At 47.5% G+C, this 26344-nt stretch overlaps 1 protein-coding gene across 1 annotated transcript; it reads left to right on the top strand.

Moving 5' to 3' along the window:
• Positions 1 to 1802: 1802 nt before the first annotated feature.
• ARHGAP25 (Rho GTPase activating protein 25) lies at positions 1803 to 25453 on the top strand. Its single transcript, XM_049831179.1, has 11 exons — positions 1803 to 2204; positions 7573 to 7766; positions 10010 to 10097; positions 10521 to 10640; positions 13292 to 13499; positions 15979 to 16111; positions 17116 to 17189; positions 17771 to 17892; positions 18658 to 18857; positions 19368 to 19951; positions 20544 to 25453. Exons 1-11 carry the CDS (start codon positions 2144 to 2146, stop codon positions 20752 to 20754), a joined length of 1995 nt encoding a protein of 664 aa, XP_049687136.1. The 5' UTR covers positions 1803 to 2143; the 3' UTR covers positions 20755 to 25453.
• Positions 25454 to 26344: the final 891 nt, after the last annotated feature.

Raw genomic sequence — 26344 nt, forward strand, 5'->3', positions numbered from 1 at the left:
GTCTCATGCAACCCTCTGTCCAGATGCATTTTCCATGAGATCCTGACAAAAGAGGGATGTAAAAACAAACCAAACAACTTTATGGGCTGAGATTTGCCCTTTTTAAGTTCCCCTGGGGCATTCGGTTCAGGAACAGGCTACCTGGCTTGATTGGTAGGAAAAAAACCCCCCAAACCACTCTTTGTGATGTCCTTTCCAAAAAACTGGAGGTAGCCAAAACAGTTCTCTGGGCTTTTGTGTAGGGCTCTTTTGGGGTGCCAGAGAGGGCTGAGCTGCTGCGGTGTAGCCACACAGCATTGGGCTGAATTGCACGATTTTGGGCTAAAACATTTGCTGTTTCCTTTCTAAAGGAGGGGAAAGCGCTGCGTGACATCCTGTTCGCACAGGCAGGTGGGGAAAGGCGGCTGTTCAGAAGCTGCTGCTGGGCTTTCATAAAAAAAAAATGGGTTGAAGAGAAAAAAAGGATTAAAATGCATGACCCTCTAGAGCTCCTCTAGCTTTCTGCAGTTATTATTAGGACAAGGGGGAAAATGGTGCTTAATTCAGGGCTCATTCAGGGCCCTCTGCTCGGGGTACAGCAGAAATGGAGTTAATTCAGGCATTTTAGGTCCAAAGCAGGATATTGGGTTTAATCTAGTTCAGGCTTGGGTACATGCTGGGCTGCTCCTTTGTGATAGCATTGCTTTCCATGCCATCCTGTTCTCTGGACTTTCAGCAGTGGAATATGTGAGCTGGGGATCTCTGAGCTAGCTCCAGTCACTGCTCAAAGCAACAAATTCATTTTTCAGCTGTGATTAATGCAAATTAGCCCACCAGGGTCCACCCTGGCTGTGCTGCGACCAAGCAGTCAACGCAGGCTCCGGCTCCTTCCCCAAGAGGCACAGCCTCAATATACACTATGGCACTAAAAAAAAAACCTTTGCAAGTGGCTCAGTGCATCCTGGGCATGACAGCTGGGCTGCGAATCAGAACAGGAACCAGTGGCCTCGTCCTCTTTCAGCCTCTTGTGCTCCTCATGTCACTGTTTCTGCTTCTGTTCAGGGCAACTTCCCTCTCTGCAAGGCCTGGGCTTTCACAGTATGGTGGGGGGAAATGGGGCCTGGAGCCCTCTGTTAGGCTTTTGGGGCACACTGCCATGTCTTGCAGCTGTCCTCGCTGCTTTTTGCTCCATTTGGGTGTTTATGAATGCAACAACCCTTCCTTGCATTTATCCTGTGTCTCAAGAGCTGCATCTCAGTTTAATTGCATTGCAGTCTGCTTTGCAGATGCCCAGCCATTTCTTTTGTGGAAAAACAGCACTAAATGACATGAAACAGGATACACTCGCTGTTGTGAGCAGGGAAAGGAGCTTTGCTTGATATGGTGGTCTTGATGGGGTCTGTGCCCACATCCCCTGGCCCTCACTGCTCTGATACCCACAGCCTTTCCTCCAAGAGCAGCCTCATTTCATCCCCATTTTGCTCATACCACTGTTACAAAGTAGGTGTAAAAACCTTACATCAGCTGTGGGGACTATCCAGCAGTTGCAATAAGAAAATGCAAAAAACACCCATGTTGTCCCGGCTGTGCACACAGGGATGCATTAGAACATTCAGAGACGCCATCCTGCGGCATTTGGCTGAGGCCACCTGAGCCACAGCCTGCTCTGCTTTGCTGCTGAGCAAAACATTTCCCGAAACTCCGTGCTGGGCCGTGTCCTTCAGCAAGCAATTTTCTAGCGCACCGACAGCACCAAGAAGGACACCCACTTCCTCAAATGCAACGAGCAGCACGCAGAGAGCAACCCTGGGCAGCCACACTTCGGTGCAGGCTGGGGCCAGGCTGCGGCATCTCCGCATCAGCCAAAGGGGGTACCAAAAAGAGGAGCAAAAAAGGCGGCATCACCTCGGCATTGTCGGGGAAGCAAGACGAGAGCTTTGCAGGAAAGCAGGGCAGGAAAGTACTTTTATGGGGTTGTTCACAGCCGCTCTCAGAGGAGGGAGGAGGAAGTACGTTGGCAAATCAACCCTTGCCGAGCCATCGCTCTTTGTGGGGGGGATCGCACCCCAGGCGCGGGATCCCCACGGGACTATCAGAGCTTCATTTCAGCCTGTCTCCTAAGCAAGCCTCCCCTCAGAACAAAAAAAGCCCCTCCTGATCCAAAATGTCCCTCAAGCTGCCACGGAACTGGGATTTCAACCTGAAAATGGATGCTGCAAAAATAGGTACTGTGAGTGTTTCTTTATGCCCTTCTGTTTCTGCTTCAGCCTTTCCGGTGCAAGCCAGGGTCTGCTGGGGTGCCCGTGGCCAAGCCCAGCAGCAATTTTGGCTACGGCCCAGACCCGAACCCGCTTCTGGCCTCAGTGGGGGGACCTGGCCCCCAGCTACCGCTTTCAAGATGGCAGATGATTTGCAAATGATTTGCAAGAAGTGATTTGCAAAATTGTCACTGAGGGATGCTGTGGGAGCACAGCCAGGGCTGTGGCTCTGGGGCTGGAGCAGCGGCTGTCTCGGTAGGGTGGGGAACTGGGGGACCTGGCAGCGTGGGTCCGCTGCCCACCCAGAATCCAAGTTTAGAGGGGATTTAAACCACATGGGCTCATTCTGCTGGCCCAAGCCTTGCAGGCCAAGAAGCGGACGGAGCGGGGCAGGCTGGAGGAAGCAATCTCACTCTTGCTCAGGTTTCTTCGCCCACCCCGACGTCACTAGTTTCCTCTCACCGTGGTAAAGAGCCCTCTGACACCCATTCCGGGCTCTGTGCCGCAGGACAGCTTCACTGTGTGATTTCCTGACCTATCTCCTGCCTCTGCCCAGGCTTTGCACAGAACTCCTCTGTCATGGGATTCATCTCCAGCATGAAAACCACTTGAGAACGCCTTTGGGAAGGAGTGAGGGATCCCCACGGCGGGCTCTGTGGCCAAAATATCACAGTGGAGCCAATGCTTGCTTTTGAGTCAAGCAATCAGGGAGAAAATTTGGTCGCGAGGATGCTGCGATCGAGGAAGGGGTGCACGAGCCCAGCCTTGTGCACACACTGAGGCAGGGGGCCTCCGTGGTCCTGGCCCTGGTGCCAAAACATGGTCAAGGCACACATCAGCAACTTGATTTCTCCCTGCAGCAGAGAGATTTGACCAAGCTGGTCTCTGTGGTACTGAGCTCTTTCTCCCCGCACCTTGTGTCAGCTTGCAAGGTCATCCTGGCTGGATTTTCTTGCAAAGACAATTTGGACTTCTATCTGAAGCTGCTTTTGTTGGCATGGCCAAATCATTTGGTTGACACAAGGCCCCAAATCAAGCACCTCTGCTCCCCAGTGGCCACTGCTGTGGCTAGGCTCAGTGATGCACAGTGATGTGTAGAATGAGACCACGGATGGTCCAGAAGCTTGCAGGCAGACAGAGGAAGCAGTACCATCACCTGCACTCATCAGCATGCAGGATAGTGGTGCAGAAATCCCCACACAGTTATCACAGAAGCATCCTGGATTTCTGCATTGCCCATTCTTAGGATAATTAGTATTTTTCTGCACAAAGACTGTGGAGCAGTAGGTAAATTCAATCGGTAGTTCAGAAAAAAGGCCAGGGGACACTGAGCCTGCTGGCTGCTGGGAAGCGGAGAGGGTGGAGATGGAACACAGGCTTGCACCTGTGTTGTTACCAGGGATTGCTTTTTTTCAAGAAAATCTGCTTGTGATGAAATTCTGGGTGCTTCTTGCAGCCTGTAGCTGCTGTGAGCCCATAAGATGGGTGTGTGTGTGTGTGTGTGTCTGCAGAGACCTGAGTGCTGGGGTACAGCTTGGTGCATCGACTCTTCTCATGCTTCAGGGTTTGTGGCTGCAGGGACCAGCTGCTGCTGTCTTCAGAGGTGCAGCAGGGATGTGACTTGCTTGTGGAAAATAATTGCAAATTAGTCACCACCACCCTTGCTGGCTTCTCCCGGCTTCAGGACGCTTCTCCCTCCTCATCTCCAGCCATGGCTGTGGCACAAGCAGCTTTTGTAAAGCCCCAGGACAGTGCACTGGCTTCTGTGTGCTTCCTCATGCTGAGAAAAATGCAAAACTATTTATTTCAATGAAGGAGAAAATTGTGTTTGCAATTTTCATTGCGAAATCTATTGTGGCACTTTTGCTTTTACTGGTTTCTATTGCAAGTACCTGACAGCCCTCCTGTGGGGCAGGAGCAAAGGGGATGGCAGGGAGAGCTCTTGCCCAAGACAAGGATTTGGGGCAGGAGCCAGCGTCGATGTGGATACCACGGTGGCACCCAATGGAATTTCTCCTGCAAGTCACATTTTGGCAGGGCTCCTCTTTTCTGGGAGCAGGCAGCAGGACACAGGCACCCTGCTGTGGCCGGTCCACAGGGCTGGAGGAAGAGTGAGGATGTTTTGGAGGAAATATCCAACTTCAGAGGTGCTTACCGCAGGAAACGCTTTGGGAGGCACCAAATTTGCTCTTAGTGGCTCTTTCCTGCCCTGCAAGAGTGGCAAGGAGGAGCGGGGCCAAGTGTGGCAGGGATGTGTTGGTGAAGGCGATGATTGCAAGTGCTGGACCACCCTGGTGAGAACCAGGGAAAAAGCTTCGCCCCCACCCCATGTAAAATTTTCAGCTGGTCATCACATGTGAGCTGGGCATCGCACTGGCCACAAAAGATAGAAACTTGGAAAAGTTGTAAGGGAAGGAGCCACAGCCTTGATAGTTCTGGTTTTGTGAATGCAGAAAACTTTCCACTGGGCAAAAATAGCCTTGCTGTCTGCAAAGCCAAGGTCCCCACAGCAACTCCCTCCCCAAACCTCCGCACAAGCCCTGAGATGGGGACAGCAGTTGAGCAGTGCTCACATCGTGGGTAAGAAGGATCCTGCAAACTGCTATTTTGGCCTTAAATAAGCCCAAAGTACAGGGACAGCTGTCTCATGCAGAGGGAAAATACATCTCCATGTTCACATTGGTGCATATGTATGTGCATGAACACAGCTAAACCATGGCTAAGCACAGACCTCTGGTTGCACCTTGAGTCTGGCATTTCAGAAGGGCTGATGCTGAAGAAAGGGGACGCAAGCGCACTCCTCTGAATGCACATTCCTCATGCACCTGCGAAAGGCTGCAAGGAGGGAGAGAATAAACGTTATTTCCAGCAAGGACCGGGCAACTTCAGCTCAAGGCTGAGAGCAGGAGGAACCCCTGGGTAGCAGTGCCTGCTGGGCTAATTCCTTTCCATGGTACAGAGCCCTGATGGAGCCATGATGGGCTTAGAGGGAGATTAATATCTTCAATAAAAGGTAGTAAAATATTGCATTTTTCATAAAAGACACCATTTCTCCTTCCAAGTCTTGTGCCGCTGGAATATCAGTGCTGCTGGCCTGAACTAAGCTCTTTGGGGAAGGCTGAACACAGAGCTGATGGATGGAGACTCATCCCTAATTTCCACCCATTTGGGACCCTGCGAGCTGCATTGCAACAGCTTCACTTCAGATTAAGACCTTGTGGTCATCGGTGCTTGGTATGGAGACCTTGCTCTGCAAATGTTAGTGCTAATTAAACAGAAGGAGTATCAGCATCTCTGTTTCAAGGGCGACATTAGGTCCTACGATCGGATAGGAGAACACACAGCAAAATTCAGGAAGGCATCAGAGTGCTGGCTCATGGGAGTGCAGAAGGGGGCTAGTTTGGAGCCAGCCCACCTGGGGTTTTCTCTTTGGCAACGGGCTGTGGTTTCTGCAGAGCAAAGCATTTGTGGGAGGCAGGCAGCGCCCTGCACCCAGTAGCCTCCATGCTCCCAGCGGCTGCTCCACCCCTGCGGATCATTCCCCCAAAATCCTCACCCCCGAGGAATTGACGGCAGCCGCAGGACAGGAAGGAACATGATTTATGGAGAGGAGTGATGCTGCTCGTGAGCAGTTTGCTGAGAATCATATTAATATTTATGAGATTTGAGTAATGCAGACGTTTTGGCAAAGTGCAAAGAAACTGTCCTGAGCTTGAGGTGCAATTTGGAAACCCCATTTTGTTTTTTTGCATCAGGGTAACCCCCAGTACCAGTATTTTTCAGGGGAGCTGGCTGGCAAATCCCTTTCAAAAGTCCTTGCTTATAACCACATCCTCTGCAGGAGGCATCCAATATCAGCACACATTGAGGTACAAGCAGCATCCTCACCGCACTTTGAAGGCTGATTTTTGGATTCACATTCCTTTTTAATTTTTTGGGAAGTGCTTTGCAACCCTGTGACAAGTTTGTAGTGGAGGGGTGAACTCAGAGTGCCCTACCCAAGCCTGGCTCAGAAGGACAAAGGCAAAACACAGAGGGGTTTCTTACTCCAGGGGATTTCAGAAGGGGAAGATGGGCACACTCTTGTACTGCAGCACCTCTGACCTCTGAAGCAACTGCTAACTGCTTGGCACTAAGTGCAGAATGTTTTGTAGGCTCAGGCTCCCTGTGGGTGTCTGTGCAATGGGAGCACCTGCTCAGGCGAGAGATGCCCCCACTCCCAAACATCACAAGGCAGTGATGGGTGATTTTTAATTTTCTGCTTTTTTAAGCTTGTCCTTTGCACTCAGGTCCACACCAGGATTCATTGACACTCATATCTAATGCAGCTTTTGCAGCTCTCCGCTCCGCTGACCAGCTCGGGGGAAAAGTGAGCATCTGGGGGCAGAGATATGGGGCTGCCGCAGCTTTCCCCATCCCACAGCACTACACAACACCTCCCTCGCAGCCCTGGCTCAGCCTGAATGCCCTCTGCCAGCGAATGCTGCTGGGCTCAGGGGCCCAAATCCTGCACCATCCTCACCCGTAGGACCCAGCCAGGTGCCATCAGCTCCGTTTTAGCAGGGGAGTTGTAGGACCTCAGGAAATCACCATGTGCAGAGACCAGTGAAGCTGAATTCCCCTGGAGTCATATAACTATTTTTTCCCTGAGACCATAAATGCTAACTCTACCCAGGTGGCTTGGCACTGGGGTCCTGCAGTGCCCAGTCCAGAGGAAAAAATCCCTTCTGGAAATGATCCCTCCCAAGGCATTTACTATCACAGACACATTTAGAGATACCACAGGGCCATGCTGCCGGTACCTGGCACAGGTCAGTGGCACCAATGGGACTCATCTATGCGATGCAAAGAGGAGACAGGGGACACTCTTCTGCCCAGCCAATAAATCCGTACTGGCACTTTTTTCCCCCTTGGAGACTTTCCAATCCCATTGTGCGAGAACTGCCCCATTGGAAACATCAGACAATACTCTCCCAGAGCAAAACTGCAAGTTCCAAAGAGGTTTTTTTGAGCCAGGCTGGGTCATTCTGCTATCGCTGCTGCAGGCTGTTTGGGGTGGCTATAAAAAAAACACACACTCCCATTAAAAAAAAAAAAAAGCTAATTATTTTCTTCTCACTTGCAAGACAACTACTCCCACGCAGGAAAAAGGAAGCACACACTGACAGATACTGCAGCCACTTCCTTTAAAAACTCTAGCCAGTTTGCTCAGCACAGGCAGAGGGGTAGAGAGCCGCTCTCGCTGTTGTAGCTTAAACCTGCCCTGGGGACGTGGGACTGCTGGCAGCTCGTCCCTGTGCGTCCCTGCCAGCCTAGCCCTCTCTTTTCTTGGCAGCCCGCTCCAAGAGCGTGATGAGCGGCGAGCCAGTGGGCACCCGGCCGGCCTCCCCCAACCCACTAGAGCGGCCCCTGAAGATCGGCTGGCTGAAAAAGCAGCGCTCCATTGTCAAGAACTGGCAGCAGCGGTACTTCGTGCTTAAGGGCCAGCAACTTTACTACTACAAGGATGAGGACGATGTCAAACCACAGGTAGGATGAGACCGCTGGGCTTTGCTGGTCCTCAGTCTTCCCCTTCTTGCAGCTTTGCTCATCAGGAAATGGTTTGGGATGGGTCTAGAGTAGGGTATTAAAGGAGTTTTCTGCCTCTGGGCAGTAACAGGGATGAGATATCCTGATCAGGAGCCTCATCTATGCACTTAAATACTTAAAGTGCCTGCAATCCCTGCTGGGGGCTTGGTCCCTCTGTGCCCAAGCAACAGGGTGGTGGAACACCCCCCCCCCCCCCCCCCCCAGTTCCCCCCCAGTTACCAACTAGAAAGTTGCTACCATTTTCCAAGACCACAGAAACAGGCTGGGAAGAAAAAGAACTCGGTACACCACCATTTTTGTATGGCAGGTGCAGCAATGGTTGGACAAGATGATGGGAGCTTTGAGAGAGGTTTCAGCCATGCACTTGGTGGGAAAGGCATCTTACAGGATGCTTTTAGGAAAAAATAAGCAGGACTTTCAGCATAGCCTGAGTGTGAGGATCTGCCCAGGACAGACCTCGTGGCAGGGCTGTGGGAAGATGACAGCAATGGGCAGCTGCTTCCTTAGGACGTCTTGCCACACAAGAGGGCAGCTGGAGGGATGAGAAAAGGAAATCTCTTTCTTTCTGGCCTCTGGGTTTGTATGCCATCCCAGCCCAGCCACATCCTTCACAGAAAGCTCAGAGGTGCAGATGCAGTTTGTGCTATTCGGCTGCCGCCCCAGTCCACCCCGTGCGGCCAGAGGAAACCTGCCCAGCTGCCTTTTCCTCTAAGGGAAAAGGCTTGAAATCTGCTGAGCGCTCCAGTGCATGTCTGTTCTGATGCTTTTTGAGGTCCTCAGGAGAGCACAATGTGCACCCAACCCTTTGCACGAAACAGGAGTGTGATCATCCACTTGGGCATGATTTGAACGTCTGCACCAGTGCCCAACAACCACAGCCCTCCAGCAGCATCCTCCCATCTTCAGCCCCTCTGGGTTGTAACAAGCCCTCTGTCTCACCCATATAAACCATTTCCTAGGGTGTGCATTGTAGTACACTTGCCCGGAAGAAATCATGTTGTTTTCCCAATTTACGTGGATAACTTTTTAGTTTTTCAACCATTTGCTCCATACTGTAGCTTACACCAGTAATATCCACCATCTTTTCCTTGTTTTGAGAAATTTCAGTAAAAGGTTCTCCCCTTTGCTGGAAAAGCCATTCTCTATACAAATTGTTACTGGTAGCAAAACTACTCTCAGGATAGAAAATGCTCGTAAGGGGAAGGTGATCAGTAGATCCTTGGGGTGAAAGAACAGGGCTGAGCCTGGCAGGGTCCAGGTCCTATTTCTGCCTTTGCCCTGTTTCAGGGGTGACTGGGATGAGCAGTCTCCCTGGTTGTAATTGGGATATAGAAGCAGAAAGTGCTGTAAAAAGCTTATTGCTGCTATTCATGGTGCGTTTGGCAGCTCTCGTGGTGACCCTGATGCATCATCCTGGGTCGTTTCAAGCCTCTCTGATCCCATCAATGACTCCGATACAGCTGCAATTCAGGCTTTTGGAGCGCCTGCTCGCAGGAGCCCAGTGGCTTTCAGGAGGTTGAAATCGCTAAGAAACTTTATTTTTGTGGTTCTGCCTTATTTCCTGCCTCGGGAGGCCTCTGGTGCTGACTCACGTCTGGCCCCTACGTGCTTCGGCCGCTTCCCACCCATTCCCCCCAACAAGGACCAAGCTGCCCGTGTTCACCACAACAGTTGGGGAAATGAAGGTCCAAAAGAAATGGCTGTTTTCCACTTTGCTTTTTTCTTTCCCCTTCCTTTTCTTCTTTTTCTCTACTCCTCTCCTGCAAACTTTAGGTTTGGATTTTGGGTTTAAGTGATGCTGTGTTAAAGGAATTGTTTTCCTGTGCTGGTGCAGCAGAAATAGGATGCTCCAGTATTTTGCTAGGTCCCTTCTCCTTTGAACTCTCTTCTTCCACTCCCAACAGGCGTTAAAAAAACATGAGAAGGGAAGAAAAAAGGAAAGAGCAAAATAACCAGTTTTCTCATTCTGAGAATCACTTCATCAGAAAAACTGGCATTTAGGAAGTGTCCCTTAGTGTTTGAAAAATAATTTTTAGCATAGATAGATAGATAGATAGATAGGGCACCAGCTCCTGCAATCTGTTTGAAAGAAGGACTTCGATCCTCAGTGCTGACATATGGTAATGTCAGCCTCGCAGAGATGGGACATGGGTATTTGCAGCTCCTGCTCTGCTTTGTTCTAGGGCTGCCTGTCTCTCCAGGGAAGCACCATCAAGGAGGTGGCCAGCAACCCAGAGGAAGGAGGGAAATTTATCTTCGAAATCATCCCAGGTGAGGATGCTTCACTCCTCTTTGTCGCACACTTTTGGGCTGGACTGTTCACCTAACATCATTTAGGCAAGTCATTTTTCCAGTCCTTTTGCTCCCACTTCTTTTCAAGGTCCCCACAGTGCTGCGTTGTACATGAAAACTAATGTCTTGCTTTCAATATTCACATGTCAGGGCTGGAGGAGGGCCCTGTGTCAGTGCCCATGTCTCATGGCCTTGGCAGGCTGCAATGTTAAGCAGTTTCTGTTCCTTTCTTGCAGACCTTCAGCAAGGGTGAAATATAAGAGCACTGCTTCATTTCACAGCCAAATAGACATTAATGGGGAAATTCAGATTCAAAAGCATTTAGCAAAGAAAACAAGAAGAATGTGTCTTTTCTCCTCCAATCCTCTCCATAAATGAAGCATAAATGTTTCTTTTTCACAGGGGTCTCTGGAGACCAGAACCGGGCAGGGCAGGACACTTATGTGCTCATGGCTAATTCCCAGTCTGAGATGGAAGAATGGGTTAAATCCATCCGACGAGTGCTGGGGTCAGCGTCAGGAGGTAAAGGGGAGCAGGGACAGCTCTTGGAGAAGCAATTTCCTACCATCTCATGGTCTGCAGTACTTTTTTGCGAGGATTTCAAAGCTGGTCTCATAAACCCTTGAAACTGGAAAACAGACTGTAATGTGACTGTAACTTGTAATGCCTTAGAAACCTACTCCTAGACCAGATCCTGTGGTGGTGGGTCTGCTGCAAACATGGGCAGTGTTAAGGAAATGGCAGCCAAGTATGAATGAAGATTTCTGGGCTGGTTTCAACCTCTTTTGCAAACTTCCTCATTGACTTATTGACCCTATAAAATGTTGTTCTTGAAAACGAATCTTATTCAGGGATAAAGCATTGAAAAATTTTGCTTTCACCTGCCAATTTCTTTGCTTTGCTTTTCTTCCAGCTTTTCTTGCTCAGCCCAGCCCTTCTGCCCCATTTTCTCTGCAGTCTGCCATGGCCACGCAATTGCCCTCCTCACACACAGACAAGGCTTGCAGCAACAGGATCCTTGCTTCCAGTTCCCTCAGGCATGCATTTATGCCATTACAGAATTGTGGTCAGGGAAGTATAAAAGATGAATCGACCAGAAAGGGGCATACTGTAAATTTGCCACCACAGGCAAAGCCCACAAAGGAAGCAGCAAAGGTCATGCCAGCCACTTTTCCTATAAGAATGAACTATCCAGATTTTTCCTATAACGATGAGCTCCTATAAGCAAGATTTACCAATGAAACAGGGCTGGGAGTCTCTTTAGTTCTCCTCCAAAAGAGCACTAACCCAGACAGTCATCCTGAGCCTCTCCTCCCTCCCTCTGTGCTTTGCCCTGACTATTTATATAATTTTTTTATAGCATCCATGCCCTTCAGCTGTGTAAGACAAGCATGATGGAGCTCTCATCTCCCATAGCTCCTGTGTTAATATAAATCACAGCAGTTCAGAGGCAAGTAGGCGCTGCCAATTTGAGTTCTTTCACCGTGACCCTGCCATAGGCACAGATATGCTTCACCTAAACAACGACACAGCTGGTTTTCCTCTGCAACCCTGGTGTTTTCTGCCTCTAAACTGAAACATGCTGTGCCCTGGGGGATGCAGCATTACTCATCTGAAATTAGGATTGCATGAGCCAGAAATTTTCAGGGCATTGCCCCACCTGGCTCTAGTATTTAATAACAACTCTGCATCTGATCCTTGCTTAAACTTAGGAGGTTGCCAGTTTCTTCCAGCGAGATAAAGTGACCTTATATGAGAGAAAATGTAAATTTATAGTAGTACAGAGAGCCCTGAGGACAGCAGAGAAGTCGGGTACCATGGAGCTGCCTTTTATGTCAACACACAGGTTAACAGACTCCCGAAACTTCAGGCTTTAGGTTTTTGGCCTCAATGCAAGCTGAAGCAACACGTGCTTTTAAAGCAACCCACTGCATAGTGGAGGTTTTGGCAAGAGCCCACCTGGAAGCAGCCCCATGTGACCCAGCTAGTTGTGAGCTTGTTGCACGCCAAAAAGCAGAGCAGCTGCCAAGTGTGAAGCAACAGCAAAAGCATCTCCAAAATCTCGGAGGGGTTTTGCAGGCCTGGCTGCCACCCTACAATGACAGCCGGCTGCCGAGTGGGCTGGCATGGGCATTACATTGGCCCCAGGGAGGTATTCCCAAATTAACAAATCTGCCAGCTTGCAGTTAAATAAGCAATTAATGCAGAGAGGTAAAAAAAAAAAAAAAAAAAAAAAAGCTATTTGCTTTTACTGTGCACAATGACAGGTTTATATTCATTATTTAAAAGTGTAAGTGAGTCATAAATGAAAAACCCCCATCATCAGGCAGGTGCCGACAAGCCTTGTGGTTCAAGATGAAAGTGTTTACTTGCATTTTCCTGGTCTGGAAGATGCACAGGAATTATTTCAGCCTTCAGAGCACAATGTGAACACATCACAGGCACTGCTGGGGCAAAAATACAGTAAAGGACCATAGGACCCTTTGCCATTAATATCCCAGAGCCAGTTGGTGTTGGGAGTTGTCTGCTCTTACCATGCCCCAGGCTCTGAGGAGGAAAAGCTGGGATGGAGGCTGCTGCCTTCCCACCTTCGAGCTCTTCTTTTGCTGTGAGTTCAGAAGGAAAAGGCCGTTGCTCCGAAGGAAAGGTACAACTCGCTGCAAAATACTGCTATTCTTTGCACAGGGGAGTTTCTGGAGGGTGAGAGGAGAGGGGAGGGGGAAGAAAAGCAACTAAATCAGTAAGACTTCGAGCTCCAAATCTCTTCAAGGCTGCTTTTCTTATTCCTTAGTGTTCTCCTGTGCTTTCTATATCCTTCAGCTTTGTGTGATGAGCTTGCCTTGTCTCCCTGTGCCCTGCATCATCCTTTTTGCTGTTCCCATCTCCCTCTGTATCAGTACCCTGCTCCAAGGCCGGCAAGCAGCATGGCAAAAAACAAGGCTCACTGCTTGGTTTTAATAATTTTGAGAACTGTTAATTATTTGTAGATGAACAAGGTTTTGTTTTGCTATTAATTCTTTGGAAGAATTTCCCCCAGTTTGCAGACTTCTTGTAGCTCCTATGCTATCAGAAAAGCAGGTACTGCTATCACATTTGCATCTGAGGTACTTTGGCAGGTAATATGTCTTTAGCAAAGCTTTCGGGCTCCTCTAACCTCTCTGTCCTTTCCCTAGCGGTGTTTGGCCAGCGCTTGGCAGAGACCATGGCCTATGAACAGAAATTCGGGCAGCACCAGGTCCCCATCCTGGTGCAGAAGTGTGCCGAGTTCATCCGGGAGCACGGTGTGAGTGAGGAGGGCATCTTCCGTCTCCCTGGCCAAGACAACCTGGTGAAACAGCTCAGGGACGCGTTCGATGCTGGGGAAAGGCCATCATTTGACCGGTAATGCTAGATTCCCCCTCTCCTACTCAACTAGGTCTCATACACCCCAAAATCTGGGGGAAAAGCAGCCTGTCTAACCCCCCAGAGAGCCCAGCAGTGCCCTGCAGGAAACTCAGACTCTCCAGAAGGGCTTGACAAGGAGAAAGGATTCAGCAGAAACCCCAAATGGAGGCAAAAGCAGAATCAGAGGGTGCTGAGATGAGATTCATGGAAAAAAAAAGGAAAGCATTTAGGAAAATCCTGGCCCCACACAGCATTTATCATTTGCGGGAGCAGCCAAAGAAGGAGGCAAAGAGAAGAGCCTACACAGCCCATTAGCTAAGAGCAGAGGTTTAGAGAAAGGAGAGCAAGTAGAGGATCACAAATAAGCTCAGAGAACACCCTAATGCACACAGTAGAAGTTATTTCTTTCCCTGCCAGCCTATAGCCATGATATTTTCCTCCTGTTGCTTTTTTCTACAACACCACATAGAGATGAGAGAGAGATTTTGGCTGCTCCAAGGCTGACGCCCTTCCTCTGCAGGGCTAAGAGGAAATAGCAAACTCCCTAAAGCTGAGAGAGCTGCCTATCTCTGCCCGTGTGTCTCAGAGAGGCTTTGGAGAGAGACATTTGCTACTTCTACCTCTGCCATGCCCTGTGCAAAATGGGAGAAGAAAGGTAAACTCCTGGTGCACCTCTTTATAAAGCCCTCCCTTGATAGCTCGCAGACCAGCTACCCCTGCAGGTGCCTCGGTATCTCTGAGATGGTTTCCCACCTGTCCGCTGCCCCAAGTCAGAGTTTAAGCCCTTGCTTTTGTCCCCCATCGGATAAGCATCCCCTGCTCACTTGTGCAGGCTGCTCCAAGGCTTCACCCTCTGGTTTGCACTGGTGAAAGCAGTGACCCCTGTGCTGGGATAAAGGAAAAGTGAGTCCTGCCTTTCCATAGCACCTAAAGTGAAGCTTTTTGGTTTAATTCCTGCCCTGTCCTATCCACCATAACTGAGACAAAGAGTGCCCAGGCTGCTGCATGTCTATGAAGGTGTTTGATACTTGTTGTGGTGATGCCTCATCTATGCAGACCCAGGGAGCTGCTCCATATGGCATCACCTGAGCTCTGAGAGCTGTCCGCAAAATCTGGGGTGCTTGTGGGAGGGATGCACCGAAACCCAGGAGTTTCCCTGGACTTTTGTGCAAAACAGTTTGCCTAAGCGGAGTGCAGGGGCCTCATCTCTCTATCCACAGGCCTGTCCCTCACCGCAAAACTTTTCCCGTTTTTACCCAGCTTTATGCAGCTTTGTTAGGAAAAACCACAGCACTTTTACCTAAATAATACCTACTGTAGAGCCACAGCTGCTCCGGGAGCATAACCATCCTGGCCGTTGGTTTTGCAGTTGAATATTTCTTGCTTTCTGAGTGCCAGAGTCCTGCTGAGAGCTTTCCTGTTGTAACCTGTATGGGGGTCATAGGAAGGTGAAGCCTTTTTTTATTTTTTGCAGAACTGTGTTTTGCAGTGGGGCATGGCGAGGGAGTTTGGCCCTTTTCCCAGCACCCTGTGCCTCAGGGCTTGGTATGAGCATTGCTGCGGTGATCTCAGGGTGATGGCAGCCCCCATGCACTTCAACCAAAACATTCTCTTAGCAAGGAGGAAGGCCAATAATGGGGTTTCCAGTGACCTCAACGCTGCAAGATGCTGGCTTGACCTTCAGTGCCACCTTCGCAGCCTGTTTGGATTTGCACAGGCACGCTTGCGCACACAAGCACAGCAGGATTGGGTGGGGAGTGCCAGAAAACTGTTGTTGCAGCCCAGGCATCCAGGATGCCTAATGGTGTGTATTGGTAGGCCCTACAAAAACACAGCTCTGAAAAAATTCCTCTGTGGTTATGTGCATTTATTAAAAACAATAGTATTTTAAAACCCCCAACCAATCCCAAAAATAAATGAACTGGGGGATTTTTGCTAGAAGTTTATAACAGCTTAGCGACTTCAAGGTAGGTCAAATTAGAGGCTTATGATCTTGACAGTGTCCTTTTGACATAATGTAAACTATATGGTATGCAAAGCTGCAAACATCTGTCCCGGCAGAACATCTTCAGTAATTGCTGTTAATCTTAAAAACCCCAGGCAAGCTTCGCCAGCTCCGCACAGAGTGGGGAGTGCCTGCCAAACATGTGAACACCAGGCAATATTTGCATGCAAACCCTCATGAGTCAAATGCAGACTGGGAAGGCTCAGCCTGTGTATGAACACGGGGGACCTGCCAGCCGCACAGTGGGGAAAATCTCCACCAAGCATTTATTTTCCTACCAGCTGGGGCCATTCCCTGGCTTGGGGTGCTCTATGGATTCCCCCCAGCTTGCTTTGGCTTCCCTATTTATATCTCTCTGTCTCCTGCATCTATACACAGAGCTTAAATATAATCTCATGCTCCTGGAGCAGGGTAGGGGTTGCTCACCAGCTGGGTCTGAGTTTCACGTGAGTGGCTCTTTGCATGTTGCAGGGATACGGATGTGCACACCGTGGCGTCTCTGTTCAAACTCTACCTGCGGGAGCTCCCTGAGCCAGTTGTGCCCTGGATGCAGTACGAGGATTTCCTGCTGTGTGGTCAGGCGCTGGATGCAGATGAGAGAAAGGTAGAGATGCATTCATTTCTCTCCTTCTGGCCTTAAAATTAGCTGTGTTTCAGTGCCAAGGCTTTGTGAGCTGGAGACACCAGGTGCATCTTTAGCTGTGCTTTTTAAGCTGTGTAATTACTGAGCTTCAAAATCTGGAAAAAAAGAAAAAAAAGAAAAAAAAGAAAAAAAATTAAAAAGATAAAATCTCCCAAAGCCAGTGGGGTTTCCCCACTTGACAACATGGGTTTATCCATTTTAAAGCTTACACTTCTGGAGCAGATCTAAGAGCTGCTCAGCATCTCTTGTCATTAAGAGCTTGCAGCAAATAGCAAGCGTGAAGAGCAAAAGAGGAAGGAAACACAACCTGCTGCAGTCTCCATCAGCCTGAGCTGAGAGCAGAGCTGGCAGAGGGCTCTGGATGAGACCACAGAAGGAAGTGGTGATTTGGTAGAGGGAGAAGTGAGAAACAGATGGGAACTGTCTTTTCCTAACTATATATTTTGGTGGAAAAGAAGCACCCCCCACTGCAAAAACCCCACTCATGGATGCTGTTCCTATACACAAAAAAAATAAGGCAGCTATCCATCCTTAGTAGCATGAGCTCTGTGAACTGCAGTGTTCAGCCCTGTATTTCAAGTGCAAATGTTTCGTGTAGGTTGTTTCACTTCAGGATCTTTGGGGTTAAAAATGTCTTAAATGTTTATATACAAGAAATGCAAGATTAGGTGTGATCAGCTCTTTCCAAAGAGCTCATCACACACGTGCTGGGCTGGAGGGAACCCTGCTCTTTCCTTTGCTGCTGTGGCAGCAGCAGTACTGGGCAATGGGCTGCCTCTTCTTGCTGAGCACTGTACAAAAACTTCTCCATGTCCATGCTTGGTCTGCTGGATAAATGTAATTTCCAAGGCAAGCAAATGCCAAGAGGTGTGACCATATAGGAATGGATGGAGTGACCAAGAGTCATTCTTGTGTCCATATATATCTGTGCATCTTTATAGAGCTATTTCTTAACTTTCATTTAGGGCCATCAGGAACTCCTGAAGCAACTGTCCCTCCTTCCCAGAGACAACTACAACCTCCTCAGCTATATCTGCAGGTCAGTCCTCTGCACAAGGTATAAACAGCTCAGATTTGGTGTTGGTGAGTAGAAATATCATCCCAAAGGCTGAGGCTGACTCCTCTAGAAAGAGCCCTCTTAAGCCATGTTTTGATTCCCCTCAAGGCACCAGATCCTGACTTTTCTAAAGGGAGAATTTCAGCCACGGGGATGAACACCTTGACAATGTCTGAGCATAAATGCCTACCCTAAAACTCACTTATGAATCCCTGAGAATTAAAATCAAATGTAGTTTTTCTAGACAAAGCCTTGTGCAACAAAACTGTCAGGTTTCACACAGCCTAGGTAGTTTTTCTCTGGTTAGAGATTAGATGGAGGTTTTCCCTTCCTTTCTGATTATTTGTTTTTTTTAGGTGAGCAGCTCATCACATAGTAGTTTTTCTACTGATACCAATAAGACCCAGCTCCAGTTTGCACTTATAAGGCAATTTCATGTTTCTGTCCTTGGGATTTAAAGGAAGAGCTGGATGGATCAATCAGGATTTTATACCAGTGGGTGTGTAAGGCTTTTTGCAGTCTTCCTTCTCTGACTTGAAATATTTGCCCTTGGATTCTGGCAGGTTTCTACACGAAATACAGTTGAACTCTAGCGTCAACAAGATGAGTGTGGATAACCTGGCAACAGTGATTGGAGTGAACCTCATCAGACCCAAGATAGAGGATCCTGCAATTATTATGAGAGGTAAAAGGGACTCCTGGAATAATTGGCATAGGAGAACATGATATGCTGAAATACCCAGTTGCATCCACAATCTTGAAATTAAAAATTTTCTATGGTAGACCCATGATATAAGCCAGACATGTGCCTGGGCACAGTAAATACAGCAGGGTAGAGTAAAGCCATGTGTTGCGCTATAAATGTTTATGGTGACGCAAATTGCTTAGGAATTGCACTGTGTGTTCCCTCCATAGATTTCAAACAATTCAGGAATTTTGTGAAGTCATCTTTCTTTTGCTTAGAGCAGGAAGGTGTAAAATTCTTCTTAGAGAAACAAAGGAAACTCAAAGAAATTACTGTTTAGCTGAGCCAAACTGTAATCCCGTGGGCAAGGCCAGATGCAGCAGAACTAATAGAAGAAATATTTTAAGGCCAAAGACTGTTTTGCTCTACAGACATCATGTTCAAATGATCCAGACATTCATATGCCTATTCATATAACTGATAGGTGTACTTTGCTTGTCTAAAACCAAAGAAGCACAATTTGTGTCTTGGTGCAGCTGAGCAGACTCCCATCTTGGTTGCTCCATAGTCTACTCCTGCTGTTCTGGGGTGATATAAAAATCCCTCCCTTTACTTGGTTTTGTGATCCTGTTCCTTGTCTTCACCTGCATTTCTATGTGCATCTCCATTTTGGACACAAGAAAGACCAACCAGAAAATGCAAGTGTGGGTGGAAGAAAGCCCGTTGCATTGGGTTTGCTGCTGACAGGTCTGTAATTTCTTCCAGGCACGCCACAGATCCAGAAGGTGATGACTGTGATGATAAGTGACCATGCAGACCTCTTTCCCCCATCCAAGGATGTGCCACCCTCCCCACCTGCCCAAAAAAATGACAAGAAATCCCCCATTCCACGCAGCTCCGTGGGCTGGGATGCTGCAGAGGACCCTGCAGTGCCCAGGACAGAGAGCTTGATCCAAAGGCAAATGGTAAGGCTAGATCCCCAGAGAAATAATAAAACATAAATTTAATAGAAGTGTGATTAATTATTATGGGATCTAACAGGTCAGCGAGCCACTAAGAGCACTTGCTATTAATAGGGTAAAGAGCTCTAACTGTCATCTCTGGAATATCTACATCAGGAAAACAATGTAGATAAACTTTCCACTTTCCTGTGGAAAATCTACTGTTCTGGGAAAAAAGAAAAATCCTGAAGTTTTTTAGCTAAAAGGCAGAATAGACGAAGCATTTTCAGTTCATGCTGGTGAAGTGAAAACACTGAGGATTAAAGGCTTTTCTCAGAAAGAATCTCTGCAAAAAGTTCTTTTTAATGGAAAACATGGTGCAACCCAAAATTTTTTATGGAAAACTTGTGGCCATTCCTGTTAGCATGTTAAAATGTGCCTTTCTTAAATATTGCAGTCACAGCAGTCCCTGCAACCTGTCCTTGCTCACAAAGCAGGATAAGGCTGTCCTAATGCCACGGGTCTATTTTACAGAGAGATGACCTGAATTCCAGCAGTGCCGCCAGACCAGCTGTGAGCTTAAGTGCACCCAGAGAAGATAACGGGTCCAAAGATACACTGGGAATGTGGAAAATGCAGTCAAGGAAAAGAACTCAGACTTTACCGAACAGGAAATCTTTCCTGACAGCTACTTCTCCCGGGGAGAAAGGCAGCAATGACAAAAATGACATATTTGCCAGTGACTTTTGGAAAAGCTCCCCCGGGAGCAGCATGCGCTCCGTGGTCCCCGATGGACATAAGAGAACATTGTCTCATGATCTTTTTAAGCTGCTCGACCTTCACCGGGCTTCAACCTACGATAATGTTCCTACCTCCCAGGCAGAAAGTGGGGAAGGCAGTGGCTCCAGCTCCAGCCCTTCAAGCAGCAGCTCTGATAAGGAATTTCTGCCCTGCCCCAGTCCCAGCCATCAGCCAAAGGAAATAGCCAGTCCCACCAGCAGCCCTGCCGAGGACTCCAAGTCTGATCAGGAGAGCAGGGAGTTCCTGCAAAACATGATCCTGAAGCTGAAAAAAGAGATGGAGGTACAGAAAAATGACTACGAGGAACAAATTAAAAGGTAACACGCTGCACAGTGCTGGTTTCTGAAGAGTATGAAGTCTTCAGCTCATGTTGTTACAACACTAGTATTGCACAGATTAATTTACCAGTAATACTATACAGTATATAAGAGTAATGACTAATGATAAAATATAGTATTGTAGTAGGCTATCTAAAAGTCAATGCTTATGTGCTGTACTCTCATGACATAGTTGCTAATGTTATATTACTACAATATTAATATTCTCTAGTTCTTATTACATCATTGTATGGCACTGTAATGTTTCTGCAATAATTACACTGTCATAATTCTTGTTATTACTACAATATTGTACCATTATACTACCCAGAATTCAGTAGTAGCATTATTACATTATTAGTTGCAACCATCAGTGTTATATAGCTTCACATATTGTTATTGTATTATTATATATCATGTGTATTGATTTATTGCATTGTGTTATGTGGCCATTGAGGGTCAGGGGATCAGGACTGCACCTCTGGCTTATTTTATAGCTTAATGACATAGAGGGCAGACTCCTTAAGAGCCAAAAGATGACTTCCTGACACTCTTTCAATCCAATCCTTTCAAGTTCTGTTTCTCTTTGCAGTCTCGAGAAGGAAAACTATGAAGTCTGGGCCAGAGTGGTAAGGCTGAATCAGGACATTGAGAAGGAGAAGAAGAAGTCTGAGGAACTGGAGCTGAAGTTGATGAATGTGGAACGCTCACGGGAGGACATGGAGAAGAAAAACAAGATGCTTGAGGAGGAGATAAAGAACTTAGCTAAATCCACAAGCAAAACTGATGCCAAAACCAACTAGGAGGAGACACCCAGCTGTGCACAGACATAAAATGCAGCTGCATGAATCCATAGAAATTGCCAAGCAGGTTCAGAGCCAGGGACTTGTATCATCTGGTGTTCTGCTACTGACCCTGGGCTGATTCGGAGGAAGGAGCCCAGAAGTTAGAGGCTGGTTTCTGCTCTGAAACAGGAAAATTCAAAAATATTCTTTAGCTTTTTTGGTGTGTTTTTTTCAACTCCTCTTTCAGCTGCTCAAGTTACCTGTAGAACAGGCCAATACTTCTTGCTGCTCAATCAGAATATCTTGCACTCAAGAGTTCAGGTTAAGGACACTTTATGCCTTTACCAAAAAACCCCCAGCAAGCATCCCTCCTGCCAGCCAGCTGGCTCCTTGCTGGAGATGATACCCACAGTGCTTCTGAGTAGAACAAAAAGTCCGTAAATCCTAGATCTGGAGAGACAGAAAAGCCCCAAGGTCTGGGGTGGCACAGCTCGTCACACAGTGTGCCTGGATGGTGGGCTGCAAATGCTGTCAGCACCATGGCTGAGATGTTCACATTAACGCATACAGTTGGTTATGGCTCTTATAGAGCAAGAGAAGTCCAGAGAGCCTGTCAGGTCCACTGAGAAGAGGTCTCCTACAGCATCACTCACTGTGCTGTGCCAGACTCATTGATATTAAGGCTCCAGTTATAAAATCACAATATCACAAAAACCTCTTTAGTTAAGTGGCTGTGCAGTTATTTTAAATCACTGTTCCTTATAGCCATGCATCTTTAAATCCAGCACAGCTGCTGCTGAGGCTTTGGAGAGCACTTTCGTGCATCCATACACAGAGCTCTTTGTGCAGAGGGAGTCCATCAGCACCTTTACCTGGTACAGAAAATGGGGCTTCTGCATTTTCCCTGATGGACAGTTTTCAAAGAATAACAGATCTGGACTTACTTACTGCCTCTGCTTTTGTTTTTCATGATTTCATGAGTGCCGAACAGGATTTCCTCGGCCACCTTGGTGGACACCTGGGTTTGCACCCCAACGATGCTGGGTCTCTCCCAGTCACTTGCTGCCATCAGCGTAAAGACTAATTGAACCCAAAGGTCTCCTGGTGCCAGTGTGGCTATTTGTAAGCTTGTCTGTTTGTTTTCCCACTGCCTGCCAGCAAGTCGCCCTTCCAGCAGTACCACGACGCTGCTGAAGCTTTTGGCGTAGGAAAGAAAATACACGACTCTGCAAAGAAAACCTTTCACTCCTCGTTTATGTTAAGAAGGGGGAACAACATCACACAGCTTCAGGCCAGCCTAGAGCCTTCATGGGAACAGAAAAGGAAAAAACCACAGAGATCTGCAGGAGTTTTCAAGCAACATGTCTAGGACCAAACACAAGCCTCTGTGCAAAGCACAGTGAAGTTATGCAACAACACTGGATTACTGCTACTGAGGACTTGGCTTTGTTAATACAAAAGTTCAGATCAAGACAGGCTGCAGACCTGCTTGGCAGAGCCTGCAAAGAAAAACAAACTGGTGAGAGAAAGGGACATAGAGGAAACTACGTGAAGAAAGGGGAGGTGGGAGTGGTAACACGTTATTAGAGAATAAAAGTCAATATTGGTTATATAGCACTTGCTGCTATCAGCCTTGCTGAGGGGGTACTTGTCTAGCCCTAAAACTGAGCCCAGACTCCTTAGTCCCAGACTTAGATTCAGTTTGGTGTATTGAATCCACCTTTGCTTAGCTGTGGATATAAAGTACTGGTAAAGGAGAGGTTTGTGAAAGTTGAGCTGCATTTAAGAATTCAGCCCATAAATAGCTCACTCGACCTATAGACTCTGACTCCAAGTGGTTTTCCTCTCCATGGGATCCTCAGGGACTACACAGCTTCTCACTGTCCTGCCCACAAACCCTCACACCAGGGATTTAAATTTTTCTGGAGGCCTGCATGGGGTTACTGCATGGCCCTGCTGCAAAATCACAGTGCCTTCCAGAGGACCCACAGCCAAGGACCTCTGCCCTTGCAATGATCAAATCCAATTAAAATATTTCAAATCTGAAATTTGGTAATTTAGTCTCTCAGTGAGGATCACAGTACCCCTTTACACTGGACCAGTGGTCCTGGACCTGCTGGTGCAGAGCTCTGCAGTCCACAGCCTTGCAGAGGGATGGGCATCACAGAGAAGAGCCCCAAGGAGGACAGTGTGGCCTCCACTGGGCTTTGCCACTGTCAAAGCTGAGCTATCAAAACCTCACTTTCCCCATCACCTGCATGTCCCACATGCTACAGCATCCTGAGATGACACATTTCTTGTCTCCCAAAGTCTCTTTCAAGCACCACTAACATCACTTGATGTTGACAGAGCTGCTTCAGTGTTTATTTAATTTTTTACCTTTACAAGGGACTTATTACTAATCTGGGCATGAGGCTTAGGAGTCATTTAGGGAGAAACCTCTCCATCAGGTCTAGGAGGAACATCGTGAACATCTGGGCTGGAAATGCCATACGCTCCTTTCTGCAAAGATCAAAAGTGTGAAGAGGCAAATAATTCCTTCACAGCACGCAGTAGACTGTAATGACGTGAAAAGGCTTGGCTGAGGCTCAGAAGTCTCCGTGATTAGGACAAGTGCACGTTATTTTAGTATAAACTGTGCATTCCTCCACTTCCGCTGCAGATAGGCAAAACAACCTCTATCAAACCATGACTGTTTCTGAACATCAGAGTAATTTATTTGAAGATATTCTGCCCATTAAAATTTGGAGTGTTTATAGTGGTCATATTTAAAAGATAGACTTTCCAATAGAGGTCAGGTGGGCTGGAAATTCCTAAGTGCAAGGCGGGCAGCGAACAGCCTCAAAGAGAAACACGGGCATCTTATGAGTTGTTATTGCTGTTGGGTGCTGTAAGATAAGGAGGGTTTTCCTGTGGAAACTTTGCATCCTTTTCAGCCCTGAGGGTATATCCTCTCCGCTCAGCCACAAAAAGCCCAGTGCCACACCTGAATATTGGCAATGGCCAGATCCTACTCTGGATTTAATGCACTTTCAGATCTTCTGTTCGAGACACCAGAATATGAGATCCTGAAAACTGACTGATGCACAACCTACATTTCCTTCCTCCCTCTCTTTTTGCAGCTAAGCCGTGAAGCTTCTTGGGGAAGGAATAGCAGAGAAAGTCTTTCCTGTTCCTGAAGCAGGAGTTGCTATCCCTCTGTGCTGGAAGGGGCATCATAAACTCACAGAGGGTTGTTTGGTGGCTGCTTTTCAGCTCAGTGGGCTTTAAGCATTCACTCTGGATATCCTAGAAAGTGTGGAACTACTACTATAATATAAAAGTAACACAGACTGTCTATCATGGCGAATAAAGAATAAAGCCTGTAGAAAGATCCTGTTCAACCCTGCCCCGGGCACTATAGGCTTCAAAACTGCCAAAAAGGCAGGTTTTCACCCCCCTTAACCCTCACACTGCACAGCCAGAGGACACAAGAGCATCCCCTTCAGGGCGATGGGAGTGTAGGATAACTCCAAAATATACCGAGGATTTTCCTCTCCCTTTAAATGTGATATGGCTTTCCAAATTAGAGCAATTAAAACCACAGATCTGAATGCATCTAAAACTGTTAAACCATGCATTATGGGATGAAAATATGACATCTTTTAGGATATACTTTCAGTCGTGCTCTCACTGTCTATCATTCTTTGTGTTAGAGAAAAAAAATCTGTTTTGCTCTTCTTAGGTATTTACTGCATTCATTTAAGAATTCACTTCATTGTATCCAGGCATTTGGTAGGCGTGAAAGGCAAGAAAGTAAAATTATCCTTCCCACATTATTCTCTTTGCATCTGGAGCCAGTCACGCTTATGCTGACTTACCCCCTCATATTTTATCAAAGTTGCATTTTTGGCATGATAGTAACTTCCCTTTTTTAGCTCGGCTACTGCATAAAATAGCAAGTTGCTGTGGGAGGCGAGATGGACGTGCGGGAAAAGTGTCCAGCCATTATGTAGGATGGCTTTTACAAACGAAAGAAAAGCAGTGAGAACATGTTGTTCTCCTCAGGAATTAGAGAGTAATGCAGTCTGTCCTTCCTTTACATGGGAGCTGAAAGACACTCCCCATACAGGCTGCTTTTAAGATGAAAAGACTGCCAAATGGAGACCTCGTGCATGAATAACCGTTCACCAAGGTGGGAAGGAAAAAATAGTCCCCAGTCTTTCAGTCAAACCCTCCCTGGAAGCAGTTCCAGTGTCCCACTTTCTCTGTGTTTTCCTGCCACCTTGCTGCAGCACAGGGATGTTACAAACCCAGACCATCAAACTGGCCTGAAGGAAAAATAACCTGGCAAAAAAGAAGCATCCTGATAAAGCAAGGGCCAACATGGAGGCAGGAAGAAGCCGCCAGGGTAGCAGGGACAGGAGTTGTCTGAATAAGCACTCCTTTGGAGAAAATGCTCACCTCTTCTAGCACAAAAAGCCTGCAAATTTTGGAATTCCAAGATGCTCAAGCAGATAAATGCCCTGAGTGCTTGCATGGTGAATACCGCACAGAGGCTCCACCTGGGACAGCTTCTTCCTTGGACAGGGACAGCTTCTTCCTTGGATAATTCACATTGCCAACAGCTCACTGCATGCACGGTCTCCACCTAGAATAGTTTACCCTTCTAGCTGTTTTCCTTTATAAGAGTTTTCTCAGTAGGTAATTCCCATAAACAAAAGTGCTCAGCAGTTAATTGGGAACTTGATTTCTTAAGAAATAAGGCTTATAACTTCAGACAAATGCGGCAACCAGGTGAGTGACCGGAATTCAGGTGCAACTAACTGTAAGGCTGTGGGGCAGAGCAGAGAGACCTTAGTGGTGCTGCCACTGCAAGACTCCAGGGTGTGCTCAATCTTTAGCAAACATCAAAGAATTTACCAAGCTGAAAAATCCAACAAGCAAAGAGCTCAGTGAGAAGGAAACATCCTGTTTACCCCTTGAGTCCTTCATGTAAGGAAACTTCACAAAAAGTCATTCATTTTTCATACATAACCCTGTCCAGAAGGTCTCCCTGTACTCCCATGCCCAGCCAACCCTGGTAAGCCTTGTGCGGCAGAGGGGAATGACACTCCCAGTGCCATCAGCAGCCACTGGTGTGGCTTGTGAAAATTTGCTTTATCACGCGTAAAAACACGATGTGATATTTTGGCCCTCTTAACACAATGTACCGATAACAGGAACTGGGAACAGGGGAATGTTCCTTTAATCTCAGCAGCTGGCCGAAATGCTGTTTGCTGCATCCAGGGAGCTATTTCCAAACGAGTGCATTTTAAAAGCAGCCAGCAAGGCAGGGGCCAGGCTTTGACCTCTTATTAAAGAAATGAGGACAAGCATCAGCTTGGCATCTGCTTTCTGAGCATATGAGAGGTAAATTTTTCCTTTCCCTGGCAGCGTTGCCTTGTTTCCTTCCTCGGCTCCCCCATAAGGGCCAGCACAGGCTGCCATCCAGCTGGAGAGACTCCCCTTGCACTCTGCATGCTCTGGATGAGGTCCACGCTTGATCTTTAGCGCCAGTGCAGGGTTTGAGTCTTTTCAGTGACACCTTTACCCTGTGTGTCCCTTCCTGGGGCTCAAAGGATGGATG

This window comes from Accipiter gentilis, chromosome 28, assembly GCF_929443795.1.
Source record: "Accipiter gentilis chromosome 28, bAccGen1.1, whole genome shotgun sequence".
Lineage (NCBI taxonomy): Eukaryota > Metazoa > Chordata > Aves > Accipitriformes > Accipitridae > Astur > Astur gentilis.

Excerpts from the sequence above, each read along its gene's own strand:
- ARHGAP25 (XM_049831179.1), top strand. The coding sequence starts at position 2,144 with ATGTCCCTCAAGCTGCCACGGAACTGGGATTTCAACCTGAAAATGGAT. Across the intron at positions 10,641-13,291 it reads GCTGGGGTCAGCGTCAGGAG|CGGTGTTTGGCCAGCGCTTG; the intron begins GTAAAGGGGAGC and ends TCCTTTCCCTAG. Across the intron at positions 18,858-19,367 it reads GCTTGATCCAAAGGCAAATG|AGAGATGACCTGAATTCCAG; the intron begins GTAAGGCTAGAT and ends TCTATTTTACAG.